The sequence below is a fragment of the Amphiura filiformis genome, chromosome 1 (assembly GCF_039555335.1).
Source record: "Amphiura filiformis chromosome 1, Afil_fr2py, whole genome shotgun sequence".
NCBI lineage: Eukaryota > Metazoa > Echinodermata > Ophiuroidea > Amphilepidida > Amphiuridae > Amphiura > Amphiura filiformis.
This window is the reverse complement of record NC_092628.1, coordinates 24,657,918-24,682,795: the sequence shown is the minus strand read 5'-3', so window position 1 is coordinate 24,682,795 and position 24,878 is coordinate 24,657,918. Positions and strand designations below refer to the sequence as shown.

Below are 24,878 nucleotides of genomic sequence, written 5' to 3'. Positions count from 1 at the left end.
CAAGTGAAATACCTTAGAATTTCATCTACAAGCATTTATGCCTCTAAATGCGTATTTTGATGAAAGAGACGAAAGACAGACACCCTCCACAAAAACATTACAATATATAGATTGGTCTTATATAGTTGCACAAACTCCAAAAATGTTTTTGTGGAGGGTGTCTGCCCTTTGTCTCTTTCATAAAAATCAGCAACAAAAAAAACCAACATTTAGAGGCTTGCTTGCTGATGGAATTCTATGGTAATTTTTTTTGTGACTCTAAAAAATATTGGTATGGATAGAAAATGGAATCTATTCAATGTTCTATTTTGCTTCTGTCAGTTGCTACTATGTAAACACCTGTAATGGATAATTCCATTTGAAATCCATACACCCCCTATGAAAGACATTACCTTAATCTCCCACACAGAGAGTGTGAATTTCAAATGGGGTTACCTGAATGGGTGACTCCAATGGGGTTACCTGAATGGGTGACTCCATTTGAAATCTGCACCCCTTGTGTGGGAGATTAAAGTCATAGGGCCTATCTTCCATAGGGGGTGTATGGATTTCAACTGGAATAGCCCAATGGTTATCTCACTGTGCTCTCACAAACAACTTTGGCTTATTTTAATAACCTTACTAATATCAACTCAAATTGCTTTAAATAGCCTTTTTTTCATACACTGATTCTGTAATAATGCAAACACATTGTAAATGAGACGCTTTCATTCAGAATTGAAATGGAAATACAATCGTATTCCCAAAATGTCAAGTGCTACTCTCGGTCGGGGTTGTTCCATCTAGTGTACTTACCCATTTCTCACGACTGTCAAAGGGGACATCCTCGTGAAATCCCTATTGGTTTGTACAGCTGATTTCGGTTCCAGGCATTTTTCTCCGCATTGACAACAACAACAATTTGCTTTTCTTTTTGTAATTATTGGGAGTTTCTTCCCCTGATAAGAAATTGAACTTTTTGAATTGTGTCACCAAGAGGTATTTATTTTATGACATGTTTTGAGATTTCCCCCATTGAGTAGAACGGTAAGTGTCCCCTTCGTGTCCCAGGGCGCAAAATGGAACAGCCGAATCTCGGCAAAAACAACCAATGGGATGCAGCGATCTATTGTGAGTGACGTCATGCCGACTGACAGAATAAATTAAACGATCTTGGCTAAAATCTCTCATAATTAACTGAGTATTTTTAGCAAATAATATGCTTGACATGTAGAGTAATTTAAATTGGTTTCAACATTATCTAAAGATGAAAAAAAAATGTAATACTTTTAAAACATTTTCTATGAAAATGCACTACAACAACATAATTATTTCAAATGTTGTTGAAATGTTATTGTATTTTTGCTAAATATATTGTCAATACTTAAATAACATTATACTAGAATAAAGTTTTCAAAAAAATGTGTTTCAATGTTATGAAAACATTTTATACTCTTTTTATAACCTGATATTTTAACTTTTCCTGGCAATCTCTTCTGAAAATTCTGACGATTCATATTGAAGATAACAATTGAAAATTGTGAAAACATACATTTTTTATTCAAAAAGACCTAAATTTTTTTGGTGTTTTTGGAAAAAATGTCCATATCTTCAATACGAAATGTCAAAATTTTCAATTTCATCCCAGCTACATACACTTTGTACATATGATTAGATTTATGAATTTATTTATCAATTTTTAATCATTTGCCATCAAATGTGTATTATATCGCAAATTTCAAAAAATTGAAATTATTTGATATTAGGAGGACATTCTTCATATTCAGAATACAATTCGATATGTCTGATGTGCTCTAATGTCCCACAAAAATACTGTCCAAACGATGCTACCAGAGCCCTTAATAAACCCTAAATCAAATAGGGGTATACGTAATTGTTGATCATTTGGTTATGCATTCAAAAATATAAATTTTTAATCATTTGCAATAAAATGTGTATTATATCGCAAATTTCAAAAAATTGAAATTATTTGATATTAGGAGGACATTCTTCATATTCAGAATACAATTCGATATGTCTGATGTGCTCTAATGTCCCACAAAAATACTGTCCAAACGATGCTACCAGAGCCCTTAATGAACCCCTAAATCAAATAGGGGTATACGTAATTGTTGATCATTTGGTTATGCATTTAGACAAAATATTTTTTGACAATCCCTTCAATGTCAAGGTCAAACATGTACTTAAAATAATTACAGTATATAATTTCTGCTTGATGTCAGGTGTGACGAAAATTTTCTTGATGCCATACACACAAATATAGAATTTCCAGTCAAAAATGATAATGCTAACCATGTCACCGTGTATTCACTATATTTACCCTATTCACCATATCTTGTTTCATTATCTGCTGTTTGTGTTTCCTGTATATCTTAAAATGTCAACCCAAATACATAAATTGATTTGATCAATGTATGAATTTCCAGAATATTTTTATTTCCGTTCTCAATTTCAGTAATTTTGTGAAGCACTTTATCGATTCAATCAATTCAATATCAAGGTTGAATAAACAAATGGATATCATAACAGAAGTGATGCAAATAGAACAATATCAAAAATGATCAAAAACAGGGTCTGGGACAATTGAATATTAGATGACAGATTCTAAAGGTGGGTGTATTATATACTCCCCAGCAAACACAAAAACGTTTTAAAAAGCGTTTTAAATAAGTTATATTTTGGCTTTTGGTTTAGGTAAAAACGTTTTAATAACATTAAAATGTCGGGTTATATAAAGGTCATGATAACGTTTTAAAACGTTTTGTATGAAAACACACTACAACAATATTTTTAAATGTTTTCAAAAAATGTTATTGTAAACTATTTTTGTAAACATTTTGCCAAATATTGTGTCAATACTTAAATAACATTATGTCAAAATGTTTGAACCCAGCAAACACAGAAATGTTCTTAAAATGTTTTTTTTCTAAACCTTTTAATAACATTTAAATGTCGGGTTATATAAAGGTCATGAAAAGCGTTTTTAAACGTTATTGAAAATATTTTGGGCAAACATTTTTCGCAAAATATTTTTTCAACCCCAAAATAGCATTCTGTTTAGAATGTTTTGTATTAAGTTTTCAAGAATGTTTTTGGAATGTTATTAAAACGTTTTAATACCCTTTATATAACCCGACATTTAAACGTTTTCTGTAAAACATTTTTATTTGCTGAGCAGTAGATTATCAAAAACTATTTTTAAGGTTATGAAAACGTTTTATACTCTTAATATACCCTTTATATAACCCGACATTTAAACGTTTTCTGACAACCTTTTATAACCTTTTATGAATGATGTCGAAAACATTTTGTGTTTGCTGGGTCCATATTGGGCTATTCCAGTTGAACTCCATACACCCCCTGTGGAAGACATGACCTTAATCTCCCAAACAGGGAGTGTAGATTGCAAATGCAGTCAATGATTGTGTGCTGTGATGAAATTAGAACCCAATTTTTATGACCTCCTTAACCCTAACATGCCTGAGTACTACAAAATACTACTTGATATAAGCGCTGTTCGTGCGTGCATCCCACGTGGTGTGATGACGCAATCGCCCTAAGTGATATATAGGCACGGTTTTGCTGGCCAGCGAAGCCCAAGACCCATGGCAAAGTGTCGCCGCGCCAGTGGTTGGCATGCGAGGGTCTCGGTTCGAATCCCACCCGAGCAAACAACTTCTTTCTTTGTTTTCTCTTTATTCCTTCCTTCTTTTTCCCTTCCCGTCGCCAAAAAGCCCTGGCGGTTTGGGTTAAAGAGTATCACATTCCTAGTGATAGATTACATGGAGCATATTTCAATTTTATTGCTTGATGGAAAAATACAGGCATCACAACATCACACAATGCCGCAAAAATGGAAAATTATGATGCCCTGAACGCTGAAATTTTCAATACCAAATCTAAAATGGAATGAATGTTACAAAAAAGCGAATAACAAATAAGCTACTCCAAGGTTATTCCATTTTTTCAAGTTCAACAATTGGAATGTTGTTATAATTAAAAGCTTTACCATTAATCCTTATTTAATTTACTTGATGCAATCTTTATTTTGATACACAGATTTTACCACTCAAACATATGTGATGTGTCATGTCAAAAGCAGACACTTTTGGGCAGGTTATCAATTTTGAGGTTTTTACATATCTTAAATATAGAGATATTTTGCTCCACAACGCGTTTTCTCCAATGAAATCGGACATTCCTAAGCGAAGATATTGAGTTCATAAGTTATGGTATTATAAAGTTGGAAATTGAGATATCGGCCTTTAAAAATATTATTGACAATGTTGAGGGTAGGAATTCCCTTGAAAAATGTCTCAAAAAATACAAGATGCCAGTTATATTTCGGTCTGAAACTATCAGACAATATTTTTAACATTAATAATATCACAAATTCGCAACAAACCCAAATTGTAAAAAAATCGTCCCCTGGCAGATTTTTGGCTATTTCTCCATTCACGATCCTGCCCAAAAGTGTCTGCTTTTGACATGACACGTCACATATTCTTTGTTATATCTTTTTTCATATGTGGCATGCTCTGATCCACACAGACCATGCATAATTGAGTTATTACCATTTGCAACTTGCTATGCAGGGGTGGCATCAGAGGAGGCAACCACCCCCCTATGATTTGAAAATATCGCTGAAAGGGAGGAAAAAGAGAAAGAGAAGAGGGAGGACAGTGAAAGAGAAGAGGGAGAGAGAAAGAGAGGAGGGAGAAAAAAGAAGAAAATGGATCATTCACCTCACTAGCCATGGCTCTATAAGGCAAAGGGGAAATTCCCCTACCCCTTTGGACATCTTGCCCTATGGAATACTAACTGACACGGTTTTAAAGTTGTTGTTGGTTTTTGTATTTTGGGGACATTTTCCAACATGAAAATAACCTTGCCTTTTTTCCCAACAAAAGTAAATAAATAACCAATAGATGGGTCAAAATGGTGCATCAGATGGCTTAATTTTGGCTTTCATTTTCAACGTTTTTCCAAATGTGCTCCCTCAGACACCCCTTGCGTCATGCAAGAGTGACCGTGGTCGTGCCACACACAAACTTTCCCAAAATTAGAAACCCCACTATCAAAATACCCTGGCGCTGCCCCTGTTGATATGTACCTAAACTGATATTGAAATTCCCACATCCCTGGCATACATGGTTGCATTAGCACCAATCTGGCTTGAAATGTGGAGGGAGGGACCCGGTCAAAATTGTTAAAAAAGTAGCTGAAAAGAATTGACTCCCATGCATGGTTGTCCGGTTATGAACTTTTTATATGTTCATTTTCCTGTTTTTACTATATTTTTTGCTCCCTATATTTGCCTAGATCACAATTTCATTATTTCCAATTTTGGACTGTTTGGATCAGATCAAGCCTGCGACACTCCGTCACTTGTTGGAAGACAGGAGTACAGCAGACAGTAGTATGTGTACAATTGTGATTTCCGCATATAATTATAGTTTTGAGAACGTAGACTCGACCAAAGTGTGTACTTCATTACAGAACTAGACTAGAACTGCACCGATTAAAACCAGATCTAGGATGTGTTTAAACCATTACAAACCGAGAATGTTTTATTGGAATATGTTTTCTGTTATCGAGTGGTCATAAAATGCTCTGAGATTACGTATAAATGGTATTAAATGAGTAAATCAACTGAGGACTTCGTTAGAGACTTCGTTAAGATTACGTCATTGCCAGAGCTTGTTTTATTTTTCATTAGAATGATTGACAGCGGTGGGCGGACTTATACTCTTTGCTTTGTGAGCGGTACAAAAATGTGATTCCCTGATAAATTAATAAATTAAGAATTCGGACCGTCTCTTCCTCAGCCCTATATGTAGGACTCTATGGTCTCTTCTCATTACACGATCGTAGTAAGACTTGGCCAGCGACGACGCTTGCGAATTGCCTGTCTTCAACTGCGGTATAGCATGGTATAGGCAGTTTGTACAGAGTGTCGCTTCTCTATCTTTTTTTCTCGGATCAGATATCATATATCTAACAATGAAATGTGATGCCTTTCATCAGGATGTAAGAGACTGAGATATTAGGCTATTCCTGTTATAATACATACACCCCCTTTGGAAGACATGACCTTATATCTTCCACATAGGGAGTGTGAATTTCAAATAGAATCCCCTAATTCAGGTATTTAAACCCCATTTGAAATTCACACTCCTTGTGTGAAAGATTAAGGTTGTGTCTTTCATAGGGGGTGTATGGATATCAACTGGAACAGCCTAATGATATCAAACGAAAAGTCAATTGTTGATAATGTTTTTGATTTTAATCTATTCCTGCTCATACATCCTGTCTTTCAAGAATATTCTTGTTAATGGATTTTAAAATCATAGAAAACTCCTTGTTGAAGGTCATTTCCTGAAGCATTAACTTAATTGCTACAATATATTATTATAGTTGTATTTGATCAATTCAGCTGCGTACAGTATTTAAGAGTATCAGTGGGCAAAATTTCCAAAGGGGGCACATGCCGGCTCCCCGAATGATTTTAATAGGACAAATGTGCACAAAATGTGTGAAAATTTGCACTTTTAATGCTAAAATTTCCAAAGGGGGCACATGCCGGCTCCCCGAATGATTTCAATAGGACAAATGTGCGCAAAATGTGTGAAAATTTGCACTTTTAATGCTAAAAAGAATCAACATGGAGATGCATGACCAATAGGATGGTACCCTTGACTCCTTTTGGAAGAGGCAGCGACTCCCAAAAGGGTTGCGACCCACAGTTTGGGAACCGCTGGGCTAGCTAGAACCCTGAGTATCAGGACACCCTGGCAATTATGATGAAGGACCCAGCAAACACAAAACGTTTTTCGACATCATTCGCAACAGGTTATAAAAAGTTGTCAGAAAACATTTTAATGTCGGGTTATATAAAGGGTATATAAAGGGTATAAAACGTTTTCATAACATTAAAAAACATTTTTTGATAACCTACTGCAAATATTTTAACATAATGTTATTTAAGTGTTACCAAAATATTTGGCAAAAAAATGTTTGCAAAAAAATAGTTTACAATAACATTTTGAAAACATTAAAAAAATATTGTTCTAGTGTGTTTTCATACAAAACGTTTTAAATCGTTTTCATGACCTTTATATAACCCGACATTTTAATGTTATTAAAACATTTTTACCTAAACCCAAACCCAAAATATAACTTGTTTAAAACGTTTTTAAAATGTTTTTGTGTTTGCTGGGGAGTCTTGTGGGATGTACCAATGCTGATCCAGGACCAGAACAAGGGGTGTAGCTTAATATTTTTCAGCACTACAAGTCGGTAGCTAATAATATATACCAGCCTATCTGGACTATTTAGCTGCCAGACATATTGACAATAACATGGATCTTGGCCTCATCCCCTAAAATTTCATATTCGGTCATGTGATAAAGATGTAGGGGATGCACAGAGGTCCACTATACACAAGAGACAAACCATTGTACATGTTCACATAACCTCCTTCAACTCATTTGCATAATTTTGGAGGTAGCGGATCGTATTCTGAACTTTGAACTTCTAATTAGCATACTTTTGGAGGTTTCCATATTTGGGTTTACCTAATTAATTATTAATGACCCGGACGTTGTTTACATCATGACATCATAGAGCTTGTTACTCGTCCGATTCGAAACACGAAAAACATTTGCACTTTTCTTTTCATTAATATTATATCATGAAATACCATATAGCGGAGGTGTTAGTTTTTTATAAGGAAAATATTCCTGGCGATGACCCCATGTTGACAATGGCTAAATATGCTGTATTAATTCAGGAAAGGTCCGACGATTTGTCCGCCATTTTTTCCCTTCAGATTTTGAGGTAATTTAGTAGACTTGCTTACCAGTCATTTTCGTTATCCTAACTACAGATTGCATTATTGGAAAGTGAACTTCGATGTACGTACGTGATGCAAAAAAGTCTTGCCGTACCTTTTTTGATTCATTTACATGCATGTTTCAGCCGAGACGGTAACGTTTGTGGTCACGCAGCGGTATACAGATAAGCTCATCTTGTTTTACTAAAGTAAAATATCTTTGAGGGGATGGGAGTAAGATTCAGGTTGCTACGGCTATCAAGTGGAAGGTAGACGATAAGTGAGGGGTGCGTTAGTGAACTCAAAAATAGCACAAGTGTACACAAAGAGAGTGCAAGCACTGACAAGTTGAGGTTCGTTTACCGTCAGATGAGTGATGTCACCAAGTACGAACGCTGTACCGGCGTCACCTGAATTCAAATACGCTTAGAGGACACAGGCATGGAACATTCCAATCTATGTGTTTATTAAGTAATATATGACTGCACCATATTGAGCACTAAATTGCTACAATAAACTTACATTCCATTTTGCCATTCCTGACCAGTACACTACAGTATAATGCTTTTTCACTCATCTTCTTAATCATATCTTTTGTTTTTATTATTCATAATTTCAGGAGCCAAACGGGCAAGAGAAAATAAGGAGAAAGAGCAACGTTTGGCAGTATCAGCAAACCAGTCACCTCTTAGGAAACTACTATCACCAAGCGGAAGCCCCAGGAAGTCGAAATCTTTCCCAGGTAAGGGAAGGGATGATGGAAGAAGAGAAGGGGTAACAGAAATGGGGGTGGGAGAATGGGATTAGAAGGAGGAGAAAAGGGAAATGATATGCTGGTAATGTAGAGGGGGGGAAGGATAGAAGGAGAAGGAAAGGGGTAACAGGAATGGGGGAAATACCATCTATTGCTGATATTGGTGTTGATGAAGTAGCTATCTACTGCTGATATTGGTAAGTAGCTATCTACTGCAAATGTTGATGAAGTGTTGATGAAGTAGCTATCTACTGCTGGTATTGGTGTTGATGAAGTAGCTATCTACTGCTGATAATGGTATCAGTGAATTAGCTATCTACTGCTGATATAAGTATTGATAAAGTAGCTATCTACTGCTGATATCGGTGTTGATGAAGTAGCTATATACTGCTGTTAATGGTGTTGATGAAGTAGCTATCCACTGCTGATATTTGTGATGATGAAGTAGTGTTCTACTGTTGATATTGGTGTTGAAGAAGTAGTTATATACTGCTGATATTGGTGTTGATGAAGTAATTATCTACTGCAGATATTGGTGTTGATGAAGAAGTTATCTACTGCTGATATTGGTGTTGATGAAGTAGCTATCTACTGCTGATATTGGTATTGATGAAGTAGCTATCTACTACTAATATTGGCATTGATGAAGTAGCTATACGCTATGCTGATATTGGTATTGATGAAGTAGCTATCTACTGCTGATATTGGTATTGATGAAGTAGCTATCTACAGCTGACATTGGTATCATGAATTAGCTATCTACTGCTGATATTAGTATTGATAAAATAGCTATCTACTGCTGATATTGGTGTTGATGAAGTAGTTAACTACTGCTGACATTCCTAGATGAAGTAATTATCTACTGCTGATATATTTGTGTTGAAGAAGTAGTTATCTACTGCTGATATTGGTGTTTAAGAAGTAGTTACCTACTGCTGATATTGGTGTTGAAGAAGTAGCTATCTATTGCTGATATTGGTGTTGAAGATGTAGCTATATATACTGCTGATATTGGTGTTGAAGAAATAGCTATCTACTGCTGATATTGGTATTGAAGACGTAGCTATACTGCTGATATTGGTGTTGAAGAAGTAGCTATACTGCTGATATTGGTATTGAAGACGTAGCTATCTACTGCTGATATTGGTATTGAAGACGTAGCTATCTACTGCTGATATTGGTGTTGAAAAAGTAGTTACCAACTGCTGATATTGCTGTTGATGAAGTAGTTATCTACTGCTGATATTGGTGTTGAAGAAGTAGTTACCAACTGCTGATATTGGTGTTGAAGAAATAGCTATCTACTGCTGATATTGGTGTTGAAGAAGTAGTTACCAACTGCTGATATTGGTGTTGAATAAATAGTTACCAACTGCTGATATTGGTGTTGAAGAAGTAGCTATCTACTGCTGATATTGGTGTTGAAAAAGTAGTTACCAACTGCTGATATTGCTGTTGATGAAGTAGTTATCTACTGCTGATATTGGTGTTGAAGAAGTAGTTACCAACTGCTGATATTGGTGTTGAAGAAATAGCTATCTACTGCTGATATTGGTGTTGATGAAATAGCTATCTACTGCTGATATTGGTGTTGAAGAAGTAGCTATCTACTGCTGATATTGGTGTTGAAGAAGTAGCTATCTACTGCTGATATTGGTGTTGATGAAATAGCTATCTACTGCTGATATTGGTGTTGAAGAAGTAGCTATCTACTGCTGATATTGGTGTTGAAGAAGTAGCTATCTACTGCTGATATTGGTGTTGAAGAAGTAGCTATCTACTGCTGATATTGGTGTTGAAGAAGTAGCTATCTACTGCTGATATTGGTGTTGAAGAAGTAGCTATCTACTGCTGATATTGGTGTTGAAGAAGTAGCTATCTACTGCTGATATTGGTGTTGAAGAAGTAGCTATCTACTGCTGATATTGGTGTTGAAGAAGTAGCTATCTACTGCTGATATTGGTCCTATTAAAGTATTATGAAATATGGTGCAAAAGTGGAATAAATTTGCACTTTTTGGGGGCTAAAATGGCCTAATATAAGGATGATATGGTCAGAAACCCACATACAGGTGTCAACATTGGGGGGGATGATTGTATGGACCATCCCCCCGGCAAAATATTGAGGGGATTTATCCCCCATCCCCCGGGATCTACGCCTATGTACGCACGCTGAAGATGCTACAACTTAAAACACTGATTTGAATCTGCCACTGCAAAATCCAACAATGAAAAATACTATGCATTGTAAGTTGTAACTGATTCTTTGGTGAATCTCTAAAAAGGTCAGACAGCCAGAGCTGCCAACTAGTACGGAATTTCTGCATTTTGCACCGATTTCCTGAAGAATACTTATCACAAGTGAATTAAAATTAATACTGTTTAGGTTTTCTGCTTGGTGAGTGGCGACCCACTTTATCCGTCTGACATATACTTGTTGCATTGGTTAGGCAATTTTTGTCTTAAGGGATCTGGAATGAGCGTTTTGAGCGTTTCAACAGTATTTTTTGTGGGACATGAGAGCACATCAGACATATCGAATTGCATTCTGAATACGAAGAGTGTCTTTCTGATATCAAATAATTTTCATTTTTTGAAATTCACGATATAATACAAATTTTATGACAAATTATTGAAATTTGATATTTTTCACATTTTTCACATTTTTGATATATAACAGTCCTCGAAGTAAATTTTATAAGTCTAATGATATATTCTTAAAGTGTATGTAGCTGGGAGGAAAAGCTGACGATCAATTGAAAATTTTGACCTTTCATATTGAAGATATTGATTTTTTACCCCAAAAGACCTAATTTGTTTTGGTGTTTTGGGAAAAAAATCCATATCTTCAATACGAAAGGTCAAAATTTGTCAATTGATCATCGGCTTTTCATCCCACCTACATACACTTTAAGCATAAATCATCAGATTTATAAAGTTTACTTCCGAGTACTGTTACATGTTAAATATCAAAAATATCAATTTTTAATCATTTGTCATAAAATTTGCGAATTTCAAAAAATCAAATTTATTTTATATCAGAAAGAGATTCTTCGTATTCAGAATGCAATTCGATATGTCTGATGTGCTCTAATGTCCCACAATAAATACTGTCTAAACGTTCATACCCCATCCCTTAAGTGACTCGCTACTGTATTGGATAGGCCTGTAGGCAATGAACATTGGTCATGTGGAAAGATAAATCAATAATCTTTTATTTTATAGATTTTGGTAGGGTTTTTTCCCATTGAAAATTTCAGACATCAATTTAGCAATCTTGGATTGGAAATATTACTAATGATGTTACTATAATAATATCTGTTTTGCTAACAAAAACAAATTAGTCATTTTTAATTGGGAGTTTGTTAAATTCCTTATACCTGATACAAAACAAGTACTTGGTGTTGAGAACAAATATAGATTTATTAATTGAAAATGGTTTGCAATTGGAAATGTCATGGTGAATCAAAATTTTACACTATTAAATTATCATTTTAGCTTGCCCAATTGATTTTGAATTGTGATTGAATTTGACTTTATGTAAGATTTTACACTATTAAATTAGTACAATTTACATATAATATTTGTAGGGGTGACATTATATAAATTTGACAATACAGTGGCATAGCATTTGACCTTAACCTTCAGGGAGTGTGCAGTGGCGTGCGCAGCACATTGAAAGTTCGGGGGGGGGGGGCAGGTTGTTCAGTTCCCCCGAATAGAGTCTGATTAGGAGCAAATTTGGATGTTTTTTCCTCCGAATCCCCCGAATGACCAACAAAAGTGGGGGCCATGCCCCCCCCCCCCTTTGCGCACGCCACTGGGAGTGTGAATTTCAAATGGGGTTACCTGAATGGGTGACTCCATTTGAAATCTACACCCTCTGTGTGGGAGATTAAGGACAAGTCTTCCATAGGGGGTGTATGGATTTCCAAATGGAATAGCCCAATAAGAATTGTATATATTTCATTTTTGGTGTATTTGTATTCATAAAACTGTGAGTATTCAGATTTCAATTTCTGTAACATGTTGTACTTCTTAACAGAAATAATGACCCCTAAGGGAGGAAGCACACCGGAAAAATCACCCAGCTGTAGTCCGCCAAGGACACCAACATTGCTTGCACCACCACCGAGATTCAAGGATCACAGCAAAATCAGACAGACTCGCAGTTTTGATGAAACACTCAGGTCACGGTACGTAAATCATCATTTTCAATTTGCTTATCCATTTTCAGCAGGATTTTTTTACAAAATTAAGGTTCATGTAACATATTCAATCAATCAATTTCTAGTGATTTTGTTTACCGCATGCAAGATCTTTCTGGACTAATTTCAGAAGATCCATTTAAATGAAATGATTGTAAGATTTAAATGTTTGGCATTCTGTGTTAGATTATCAATGATTACAGTATTGAATGTTAATAACAGCCTATTGATTTTTATTACTATTTGCTGTAAAGTTACCGGATTAATTACCATAGCAATGGGTGCACACTAACTTTGAATGTATCGCATTGCACTATATTGCACGTAATTCTATATAATTTTCATATCAAGCTGACCACCCGCACCTGTAAGATTAGTGTCTTTGAAAAGAGCGGTATCAGTCAATCTATCATTGAACATATAGAGGCCCTGCATGAAATTATCGATTGGCTCCAAACGAAGGATTTGAGTCGGTGTCCTTCACCGTAGTTATGGCGGAGTGCAGTCCATTCAATCAAATGTTGTCATCGACCTATTTGATCGTAGTGCAGGGTTATGTGTGTGAGACGAACTGTCACGATAGATTGCAATCATGCTTTTGTTGAATGCATTTGAGTAGTCCGCCATATTTACGGGATGATAACGTCACATGCAAGGCCTCTATACACAGGGGATGAGTGCAACCTGCTTATAGTGCATGGTGATTCATTCAAAGATAGTGTGCACCTATTGCTATGGTAATTAATCCGGTTATGTAGCTACTTGTGAATTACTAAAAGCCTATTTAATCTAATCAGAACTCTCCAGGCATGAAAGTCAGTCCCAATAAGGGGTACTTGGTACTTGGTAAAACAATATAATATTAAAGGTTTGGATGTAATTTTTCTTGGATAAAAAAGTGGTGCAACACACAAGGATAAAAAAGCCTAATTATCATAAAGCAAAATTGAAAATCATTGATGCCAATTTTGTTTTCAGATTTTTGCCAAATTCAGTAATTATAAGCACAATAAACATGACAAAGGTTGCTTTAAGTAGGACAATTTAAAATGGTCGCTTACTTTGAAGGAGCCCTAATATGGCAGTAAGTTTCTGGCAAAAAATCATTAAAATGTGAAACATGGAGAGAAGAGTTAATGTTCCTTGAAGTATCCTTGAGATCTGCTATCAACCACACAGCAGTGGATATTACTTACCCATGATACCTCAGGCCACTGAGTGCCCCTATATAAACCATGGCATCTCTTGTTAACAAAACTGTCACGGAGAGTGAACCATTTTGACACTGAGAACATGTACACCCACATTCATGTAGCTTGCATGACCCTATTTTAGAGGGAGGCTCCTTTTTGAAAACATTTTTATGTGCCATTTGAAGTTGCATGTAATTTTGAAAACCTCCTTATTTTTTGTTTGAATCCTCCCTATTTTCTGGATGTTAATGTTGGCATCTCTGATGTGACAATGTAAAGGACAGGGACAGTCTATTGAATGTTTTAAGGTCTTGATATACAATGATATTAAACTCATTTACCCATGCTGAAAAATGGATGATTCTAGTCATGTTGCTTAACTGGGTCAGATGTTGTTGTTTTTGCTTAGCCCAGGAACCAATGTGAGTTGTCTGTGTCGAGGACTTTGGTGTGTGATTGCATCATAATTAATAATTCACTGTTGGTTTTTAATAATGGTTTTGAATTGAACAAGACAACAACTTAATTGTTTTTATTGAATATCAAATATTTTGCATCCTTGTGCTTTTTGGATTCTCTGTCTAATGATAATGGTTGTAGTATGACGCATTATGACATTGTTGATGTTCCATCACGAAATGATCGTCCTATTTAGCAGAGCTCAGAGTATACCAAGGTATCCACATGTGATTCAGTACAGCTTCACCAATGCATCATGGTTAGACATAATAATGTCTGTATCAACCTCAAATGCCATGATATCGAAAAAAAAAAGGAAAAGTGTTCAGTCCAAAACTGTGAACATTAATAATGCATTCAAACTGTCGGAAATGTATTTTCTCAGTCAATGATATACAATATAAATAGAAAGGCAGTAAACAAGTAAAACCTTGATTAGGACATGATAGAAATTATTGATAACAGATTGTTTGTTCAGTACAGTTATTTTTAAACACAATTTCAGTTTCAAAGGGACAACTATTATATCACTGATTTTTAGCCTGGACAATATGTGACCGTACAGAACGAATGAGCTGTAAATTTCCTAAATTGTATTCTGAGGTACAGCATAAAATGTGCATGAAGATCGTATTCCTCGGTACCTCTAGCTAGCACGACATCTATCTCATTTTGATAAAACACCAATCAATAATCGTATTGTTGAAGAGGATAATAAGCTTCTACCTTAGATGGCTATATAATTTTGATAGCTCTGGTCTTTGTTTGCTTTGGCTAAATCCTGTTCAAGTGGTGAGTTACCAGGCATTGTATTTTGTATAGGTATGTATAACCAAGAATTAACAATGAGAGAACTTTCTTGAACCTCGTTGACTTGGGGATGATTTGAAATGACTGCTAATTATCACTGTTTGATTATTTATTGCCAGCAATGTGGAAAAAGAGGCACATGTAGAAACGAAAAAAGCTACGATTTTGTTGAAGGAGCAAAGTTCAACAAACCATAAACCCGCTTCTGGATATCGTTTGAAGTCAAATAATATACCATTTTAAAGCTTATCATATATATTTTTTGAACACGAAATAAAACAAAATTGACCGGGTGAGGAATTTACGGCTCATTCGCCATGTATGGTCACATATTTAGTTACAAAATAATTTGAAATAAGATTTTTGGATGACAATCATTGTGGTATGTTACATGAATTGTATTCTCATTCAGAAATTTCCAGATCCCAGGCGGTATAGGACACGCGACACATGATGTTCGAGGCTGGTGAAATGCAAGCCTGACAGCCCTATTCTAAATAGATGGTTAGCAGTTATAAATTGAAAAACAACATACTTACAGTGATTTCTAATTTCTTCCAATTTGGACCTACAAATTCAAGTAGAGTAATTGAAAATATAAACCTGAGTTGTTTGCTTTGCTTGTGAATTCAAGGTCTCAAATTGCCACAGAATCAATTAAGTTTGACTTATTTGGGGAAATACACCTAGCAATCGGAATTGTGTTTGTGTGGAGCAATATAAACGACGCCATTCTTTTTTCAATTCAATAATAATTTTCCATTTAAAAAAAAGAATTACTATGTACAGACTTTTTATTTGACATAGAATATTTGATGTAATATATCTACGTTATATAATCTATTCCCATTCTATTTCTGGTAATGTTTAAGTTCTAACGAATGTTTGATGATGTAAAATCGATAATATATTTCTACTAGATATTCTACATAACATATTATCAATTTTACGTCATCAAAGATTCTGTAGAACTTACACATTACTGGAAATAGAACAAGAATAGATTAAATAACATAGATATGTTACATGAAATATTCTACGTCAAATACGCGGAGTCTGTAGTGGCCCTTACGGTAGCAGAATATCTTATTATTTAAAATATCTGCGGCAATTATCATATTAAAATATATAAAAGAAGATAAAGAAATTGGTATTATATGCAAACAAAAAGGGGAAATATTAAAGAGCTCAATATCATAAAGATCTTTTTGATGCCTACGTGTTAGCATATTTCATATTCCGGTATTGCAATATTGATGTGTTTTGCTTCACATATCACATAGTAGTATCTAGACCTGCTCATATTTTTGTTAACCCACAATATTAAACTAGTGAATAAAATATGAAATTTCATCTTTGTCAGCCCACGCTTCAGCTTCAGCTCAATGGCTTGATATTTTTACTGCAAATATTTCATTTTTAAAGATATTTTCTTCATCTTTGCTCCAAACTATGGCACGGGTTTTTTTTCCTCATTTATCACTACAGATCCCAATACATTGTAAAATTTAGGGAAACTTTCTTTCTCATAATTATACAGTCAACATATTAATGAGTAAATGTGAGTTTAACCTTGAGCCTGATCTCTGACCCCGGCATGGACCTTGCTATTCAAGTCATAGTCATTTTGGATTGGAATAGTATTTTTGGTCTCAATTTCAATAGAAATCTGTGCATAGCAAATTTATTGAATATTTAGCAATCTTAATTTCTTCACAATATCAACAAACATAATTTCAAAAATATTTACCTACGGAAAATAAAAAATTTCATCAAGGAAACTCTCACCATAATATTATTAACTTGCAACAAGTAACTTATTGTGCATCAAAGGAAAAATTCTTCCTATTCAGACCACCAGCTGTGGTTGGGGTCACATTCCATAATGCTAACATGTCTGCGCCCATGGGTGTCACATGTCCAGAAAATTTTCCCGGATAAAATTTACCCATTAATGCAGACTGATATAGACCCCATTATACATGTCCATGTGATTTGTGCATACTGACAAATAGGAATTAGTTTATGTTAAAATGCTTAGGTCCAGATCAGGTGGGATTGGATTGGTATTATGTGATGCCATGCATGCCAGGATCAGGGTGAAAATAGTTCAGATCTTACACGCTGCTAACACACCATCTCAAGACATATTCAATCTTGTTTTTGATTTTGTAACAAAACAGATATCAATAATAATACATTATTAGCTTGATATTTGAAAAGGTAATGCACAGGTGCCACAGGAAACATCTTAATGTCTCTCTATTTGAATAAGAAATGGATAAAATACAAGGCAGCTGCTACCTTTTGAGGATGTAGCACATAATGTGATTATTTATACAGTGGATAGAAACATCTTAAAGGAGTATGATCCTGTCATCCTCTTTTTATGACATTTGTCAGTAGATATCCATGGATAAAGCTTATTTCAAAAATTTAGTTGATTCTGATTTTGCGTTTGCGAGTTATGCGTGATTATGTGTATCACACTGCTCCACAGGCCACTGTTATAATTTCATTCTGGTATACCAGAACGTAATTCAAAGTTGATGATATTAATTTGCTAAACAAATTAATCTGCAAGAAATTTTTTGCACATAAACATTTATAGCCAGAGGTTTCCAGTGGTATAAAAATCTGAACTTGTTTTGAGAAAAGTGGGGGGATGAGGCTGTGGATCACGAAATGCCCTTTTAATCGAATGACCACTTAAAAGGGCATTTCGTGATCCACAGCCTTATCCCCCCACTTTTCTCAAAAAAAGTTGAGATTTTTACATCACTGGAAACCTCTGGCTACATAATGTTTATGTACAAAATATTTCTTGCAGATTAATTTGTTTAGCAAAGATATCGTGAAATTTGAATTCGCGTTCTGGTATACCAGAACGAAATTACAACACATTGTCTATGGAGCAGTGTAATACACATAATCATGCATAACTCATGAACGCAAAATCGAATCAACTGAAATTTTGGGAATAGATTTTTTCGTGGATATCTAATGAAAAATGACTTAAATAGAGGATGCTTAGGATCACAAAATACTCCTTTAAGGTCAAATTGTCCCAGTGTACTGCAACATAAATGTCACAAAAGTGTTTCAATTATCTTCTGTGTCAGAAATCATGATAATACAGGTAGCATTTCATGAGTGTTTTAGTATTTTCCCTTTTCAAATATCAATAAGATATAATTTCATTATGATGTTCAGTTGACATCTTGCACTTTTATTCAAGCGTCACACAGTATTTACATTACAACAACAAATTTATAGCAGCACTAATTTAGTTTCTGATATAGTTTTCTGGCATATATTTCACAAATTTTTTCACGTTTTTTCATTGTGTGTCCATTTCAGCTGAAAAGGCAAATTCATTTTTTTATTTCTTTTTTTATAGTTTTTTTCCGTAAAATCATGAAATTCTGAGACAAATTTGGAAGAAAAGTTACTTGATTCGATACTCGCATTGTGTAGGTATAAAACAATTGATGTTTGTACTTCAGTTGTGTAAAATCAACCACAATTTTATGCTGTGTACTTTTAAACACTCGAAAATGACATCTTAATTCAAAATTTAGTTTTATTAAAATCTTTAAAAAAAAACCTCATTTCACATTCGTTTTTGAAACTGCCATGGGCTTTGAGACATACATATAATTTTATAGCCTTATAAGGGTCGTTTTACCCTATAAATATAGACATATCTGGTATAATTACTTTTACCCTATAAATATAGACATATCTGGTATAATTACTTTTACCCTATAAATATAGACATATCTGGTATAATTACACATTTGTCAATCGATAATTGTATATACATGTATGTAAAATTGTGCATTAAGCAGAGGTGCACACAAAATGTCAAAATGTGGGTAGTACAAAATTTGGCGCTTACCAAGACATTAACATACAACCATTAGCCATGTTCATTAATGTCTTGTTAAATGAAGTAGATGCAATCATGTCAGTAATTATCATCAGGTATGTATTAATCAATATTTAGACTGGTAAAGGCACTATCATCAATTCCCTAAATCAGAACATCAAAAAAATCATTGAAAATTTGATTTTGGCATTCATAGGTTGGCTAATTACATACCCACCAAATTGTAATCCATACTCCCGCTATCAAAGACATGATCTTATAAATCTCCCACACAGGGAGCGAAGATTTCAAATGGAGTCTCCCATTCAGGCAACTCCATTTGAAATTCACACTCCCTGTGTGGGAGATTAAGGTCAGGTCTTCCATAGGGGTGTATGGATTTCAACTGGAATAGCCCAAAGAAGATGTATATTGGCTACTACACACATGATTTGTCTTTTGTTATGGTACACTGATTGGGCGTGTCAAGGTGAAGTTATACTGATCCGAATATCGATTTATCAATGATGTATGGGAAAATGATCTATCATTTGTTAAATAAAAAAGTAAAGGTATTTATAACATGCAACTTATATCCACCAAATGTTGTAGAAGAGCATTTTAATGCAGCTATTCCGCAATCAGATGAACTGGATAATAGGAATATATGGGATTTTAGAATACAGGAGAAAAACCAGAGTACCTGGGTAAAAAGGCTCCAATAGCCCTTGACAATTGTAGCTAATTGTTTCTAAAACTGCCTAAACCATAAGATCTACTGAATTCATTAAGTCTAGGCCCATAGAAAAAAATGAGAAGAGGAGAGGGTACTAGAAAATGTTGACACTGATCAGTCAACATTAATAGGGAAAATTTTCTGGACATGTGACATAGTATTATTGGCCGCAATTTTAATAGAAATTTGTGCATTGCAAATTTATTGAATATTATGTAATCTTAATTTTTTCACAATATCATGAAAACGTAATTTGACAAAATATTTATCTTAAAGGAAACTCTTACCATAATATTATTAACTTGCGACAAGTAACTTATTTTGCATCAAAGGAGGAATTCTTCCTATTCAAAAACATTGGAAGACCACCCGCTGTGCTTGGGTCACATTCTATAATGCTAATATGTCTGCGCCCATGAGTGTCACATGTCCAGAAAATTTTCCTGTGAAAATTTACCTATTAATTTTGACTGCTGATGGCAATGTAACTAAAGGTCAAATTTGTAGCTATTTGTCCAGGCATATTGTAAACAAGCACTCTCAGTGGGTCAATTATGGCTTTAAAAGTGTGTTTTGTTGCGAGGGTTTTATTGTCTTCAGTCAGTGTTCAATGCTGTATGTAATTCTGTTTCCAAAATAGTCAATTGCATTTACAAAGGAAACAATCCAAACCAAGACATGACATATTGAAGGTTATTGGTGTGCCGTTATTTGAACATTCACAAATGGATTCTTCTCAAGCGTTCAATTTAATGACCATTTGTAAGGATAGGAACCATCGTACATATAAAAGCAATTATGCACATTTACAGTGACATTTCTGGTGACAGTGGGTCATTTAGCACAGTGGTATATATTTTATTGCATATGTCTTTGTTTGATTACTGCAGTTCCAGTACAATGTGTAATTAACAGTATAAAATAACAAAAATACACAAAAAGTGTTTCAACTGATTAGACAAGAAATGTAACTTTATAATTTTGGGCAATATTGGTCCCCAAAATTATTCTTGTTTATCTTTGTATAGAAGTCTTTTAAACTTTTTAATCAAAAAATTATTTCAAGAACATCAAAACCAAATATGGGGGCATGTCTATAGAATTTGGTAGCCTAGTTTGTTCTAGGCTTTCCACATTCTTGGCATTAGCATAATTAGTAGGTCCCTACACTTATTTGGCCATCTATGCAAATGGTACTAATATTTTAGCTAGAAGTAATTGAAAATGTAAATTTAGTATTTTTATATTTCCTTCAGTAAATAACAATAAATCAATGGAATACATTTTGTTATCTTCAGTAGATAGCAGTAAATAAATACCCAGCAAATTTTTAACATCTTCAGTATAGCTATAAATTTTATGAATGCGTTACATCTATTGTTTGCTCATATTGTATCTTATTGTTTTTGTCAGTTTGTGTGCTTTCTTCAATAAAAAGTGAAGGTTAATTTGGGGGTAAATGCTTCGTTTGATGTGCCTAATATAGGTTTTGCCTATAATTTCACTGATGTCAAAGGAGTACATAGTACTGTAGGTCTTTAAGCGAATGTACAAATTCTATAAAATTTTATGTTGTAGAAATATGGGTTATCTCCAGAATGTGAATTTTAATGCCACAAAAATATGATGCTTTACAGTAATTATTTGACATCCAAACAATATCCATATACAATGGACCACTTTAGATTTTATCACTAGTAAACAAGTCCATATCTGAATCTTAATTGCAAAGAGCAGCATGCATAATATATATGTTATTTTTGTCATGTGTCTTGTCACGTTGATAAAATTTGCTTCTTGATTCAGACTGCTATATTCAGGTGACCTGATATATTTGGAAAATGGAATTCTTTAAAATTGATATAACATAAAATGTCAAGCATTCATGAAAAAGAACACATAAATGTTTCTTGTAAATGGGACCAATTCCTTATGGAATTACTGACATTTATACAGCATTTGACTTTATTATACAATTCCTTATGGAATTACTGACATTTATACAGCATGATAATCATGATAATCTATGTGTTTTTATTAATGATATTCATGTAATAAATGGATATCAAATGAGAGATCCTATTTGTCTCATTAACATATTGAAATAAGAAGTTCCAAATCGGTGTATTTCCGAAGATATCATCAAATTGAATTAGTCTCAATCGTGGTATACCACAGTTAAGACTAATTTAACAGTTTTTTGATAACTTCTTTGGAAATATACCGATTTGGAACACCTAATTTCAGTATGTTAATGAGAAAAATATGAGCTTTCACCTGATACCAAAATCTGCATTTTATGGGGCAAAGTGAAGTGGGGGGGGGGGGGGTGAAGCTGTTGATCAGGTTACCCACCTTTAATGTTAAAATAATTTTGCTTTTGTAATTCTTTGACTTGGTTCTCTAAAAATCTTAGGAAGTGTCAACAATAAATTGGAATGACTTGTAAAACACAATAAATTGTCACAAATATTGCTATTTCTGTAGTTAGGACATCTTTACCCGTCCCTGGTAATGTTAACCCCATGAGAACTACCTGCCGATTGCCCAAAAAGAGGTTTTCATTATTAATTGGCCCAATTAGCAACATTGTTAGAATAATTTCACCATGCAAAAAAAATTGGGGTGAATTATTTGCAAAGCTCCATTCTGATTGATGATTAAAGTGAAGATATCATGTAATTGACCAATCAGAGGCAATGTTAGATCAGCAGGTAGTGCTCAGGGGTTAAACAAATAGTTCTAATTCACTGAAAAAATTGCTTACAGTCTCTCAAATTGGCTTGTTAGATCCCAGAAAGGTACAATTATTTCTATGGTCTGCTTTGACTTGCAGTTGAAAAGACCTGCATACAAGGATGCACACCCGAAATAGCAGAATAGCCAATGACACCCAGCAACCGAGGACATCCACAGTCCCCTGTCCATATCATCATATTGCAAACAATGTAAATATGCATATGTAAGGCAATGTCTGGTTTACTGAGGTTGAGTAAGGTCACGGTTGAATTGTAAAACTTCAATCAGGTTAGCTCAGGTTCATGTTTTGAAGCTTAGCTTCAGGCCTGCAAGGTCCTCTGTTATATAGGAACAAGTTGTAGGTCTTCATTTGCCGTTCCTCATTTGTTGTCTTTACAAGTATGGGTGGTGGTGTGTGGTGTACAATACGGGTGCGGTGTGTATGCATCTGTGCCCTTAGCATAAGTATGGAACTTTCAAGCTGCTGCTGATTGAATGTTACAGCAAGCATTTGTGTTTGATTTCATGTATTAAATCACACTTTTTGCTTTATATTTATGCTATATATGTTTTGTATATGATGTCAATACTATGTATTTATTTATGTTTCTTTGTGTTTTATATTTTCTGTCTTTGTGAGCTTGATGGCATTTCAGTTGCAAGCAAGTGTTTTGGTGTATACCCATCTGTCTGCATTTTGGCATGCTGTTTTTCTCCTCGTGCATGATTCACCCCTGCCACGCCTTCTCTGTGATAATGGTATCTTCCTGCACCCATTCTGTACCTGGCTACCAATATCCGCATGCAGCTGTACCATTGTGAAATAAGGTAAGCTTATAATTTGCTTTCTATGTTTGTTCTCATTGTTGTAGAGATAAACTGTTTGTGGTTGATGTCAAAGCAGTTAGACTAGAGAGTCTGGACTCCATGGGCTATTCCACTTGAAAAACACATAACCCCTATGGAAGATAACCTAAATCCGGGGTGCAGATTTAAAATGGGAGTCACCCATTCAGGTAACCCCATTTGAAATTTACACTCCCTGTGTGGAAGATTAAGGTCATGTGTAGGGGAGAGCGGGGAGTGTTCGCCCTAGGGGCAAGTTCGTCCACCCCTTGTTTCTCAGCACTACAGCTATCGGGGAATTTGGTGATGGCAAAATTAGGTGACATAGGTCATTATAAACTTCTCATATTAGCTACTCGACATATAAGGACGTGTTCATCGAACTGCAGCCAAAACAAAAAAATTACACGAAAACATAATTTTTTCTTGCATTAATAATGTTGTATTATCATTGATACATAAATACAGATGGTTTTAATGGAAATCTGTACATAAATACAGATGGTTTTAATGGAAATCTGTATTGGGAACATATGGGATTTGTCAAAGATTTAATGCAGTTATAAACTCCTTATTCGATTTGAATTTTTCATACCCTGAAGAAAATACAAAAATGTGCACAAGGGGCACGTTCGCCCTTTTGAGGATGGGGCATGTTCGCCCTACATTTTCCCCAGGCGGACTTACCCCAAACTGGTGGGCGGACCTGCCCCATCAGCGTATTATGCAAATTATTTATAATTATACCATTAAACAAAGTCAAACTACTAAAAAGCATTTTTTTAAAAGTTATGTGGTATCAGTATTACTCACACCACCGTTTATGTCCTAATCCATAATCTCCCCGAAGTTGTAAACATGATATGTTTAAGCTCACTTTGGACCCCTACATTTTACCCTGACCCGACCCCTGCAACAAATTTAGTAACTCCCCAGAAGAGAATGAATGCCCTGTGTACTCTTGCTAAATGTTTGCATTTAATATGTTATTGTTATGCAATATTTAAACCTTTTTGTGATTAGGGTGAACTTACCCCACCATATGGGTGAATCTGCCCCAATATGGGGCAAGTTCGCCACTTTGCAAAACTCTTTTGTTTGCTCTATCCTGTTGCTATTGTAAGGCTTATAGTTCTGGGATTATGGCTGTATATAGCTAAGACATGGGCTAATCAGGTCATCCCTAACCTTAAAATTGACATCGCTAGGCTGGTCAGAAAAATATAGGGCGAACACTCCCCGCTCTCCCCTACCATAGGGGGTGTATGGATTTCAACTGGAATAGCTCATTCGTACAGCCATGTGGTGTAATGCTGTGGGAAATCATATTATGTTGAATTGTCACAAATAGGGATCAAAAGTATTCCTGAGCAACAAAAGTATTCTTAGAAATAAAAGTATTTCTTTTGATGCACCTGTGTCTATGTGC

General features: G+C 34.8%; 1 protein-coding gene and 1 long non-coding RNA gene across 3 annotated transcripts in view; both read left to right on the top strand.

Moving 5' to 3' along the window:
* LOC140135934 (uncharacterized) overlaps positions 1–8,493 on the top strand; it is a 31,708-nt gene extending 23,215 nt beyond the window's left edge. Inside the window, exon 3 of the long non-coding RNA XR_011856592.1 lies at positions 8,454–8,493. This is a non-coding gene — a long non-coding RNA (uncharacterized lncRNA). The remainder of the gene's footprint in view (positions 1–8,453) is intronic.
* Positions 8,494–8,500: 7 nt separating this feature from the next.
* The window catches only part of LOC140135720 (uncharacterized), a 233,856-nt gene continuing 217,478 nt past the window's right edge, over positions 8,501–24,878 (top strand). For both annotated transcript variants that reach the window (XM_072157427.1, XM_072157351.1), the window contains exons 1-2: positions 8,501–8,576; positions 12,633–12,783. In XM_072157427.1, the coding sequence (XP_072013528.1) occupies positions 12,638–12,783 (146 nt within the window). In that variant the 5' untranslated portion in view covers positions 8,501–8,576; positions 12,633–12,637. The remainder of the gene's footprint in view (positions 8,577–12,632; positions 12,784–24,878) is intronic.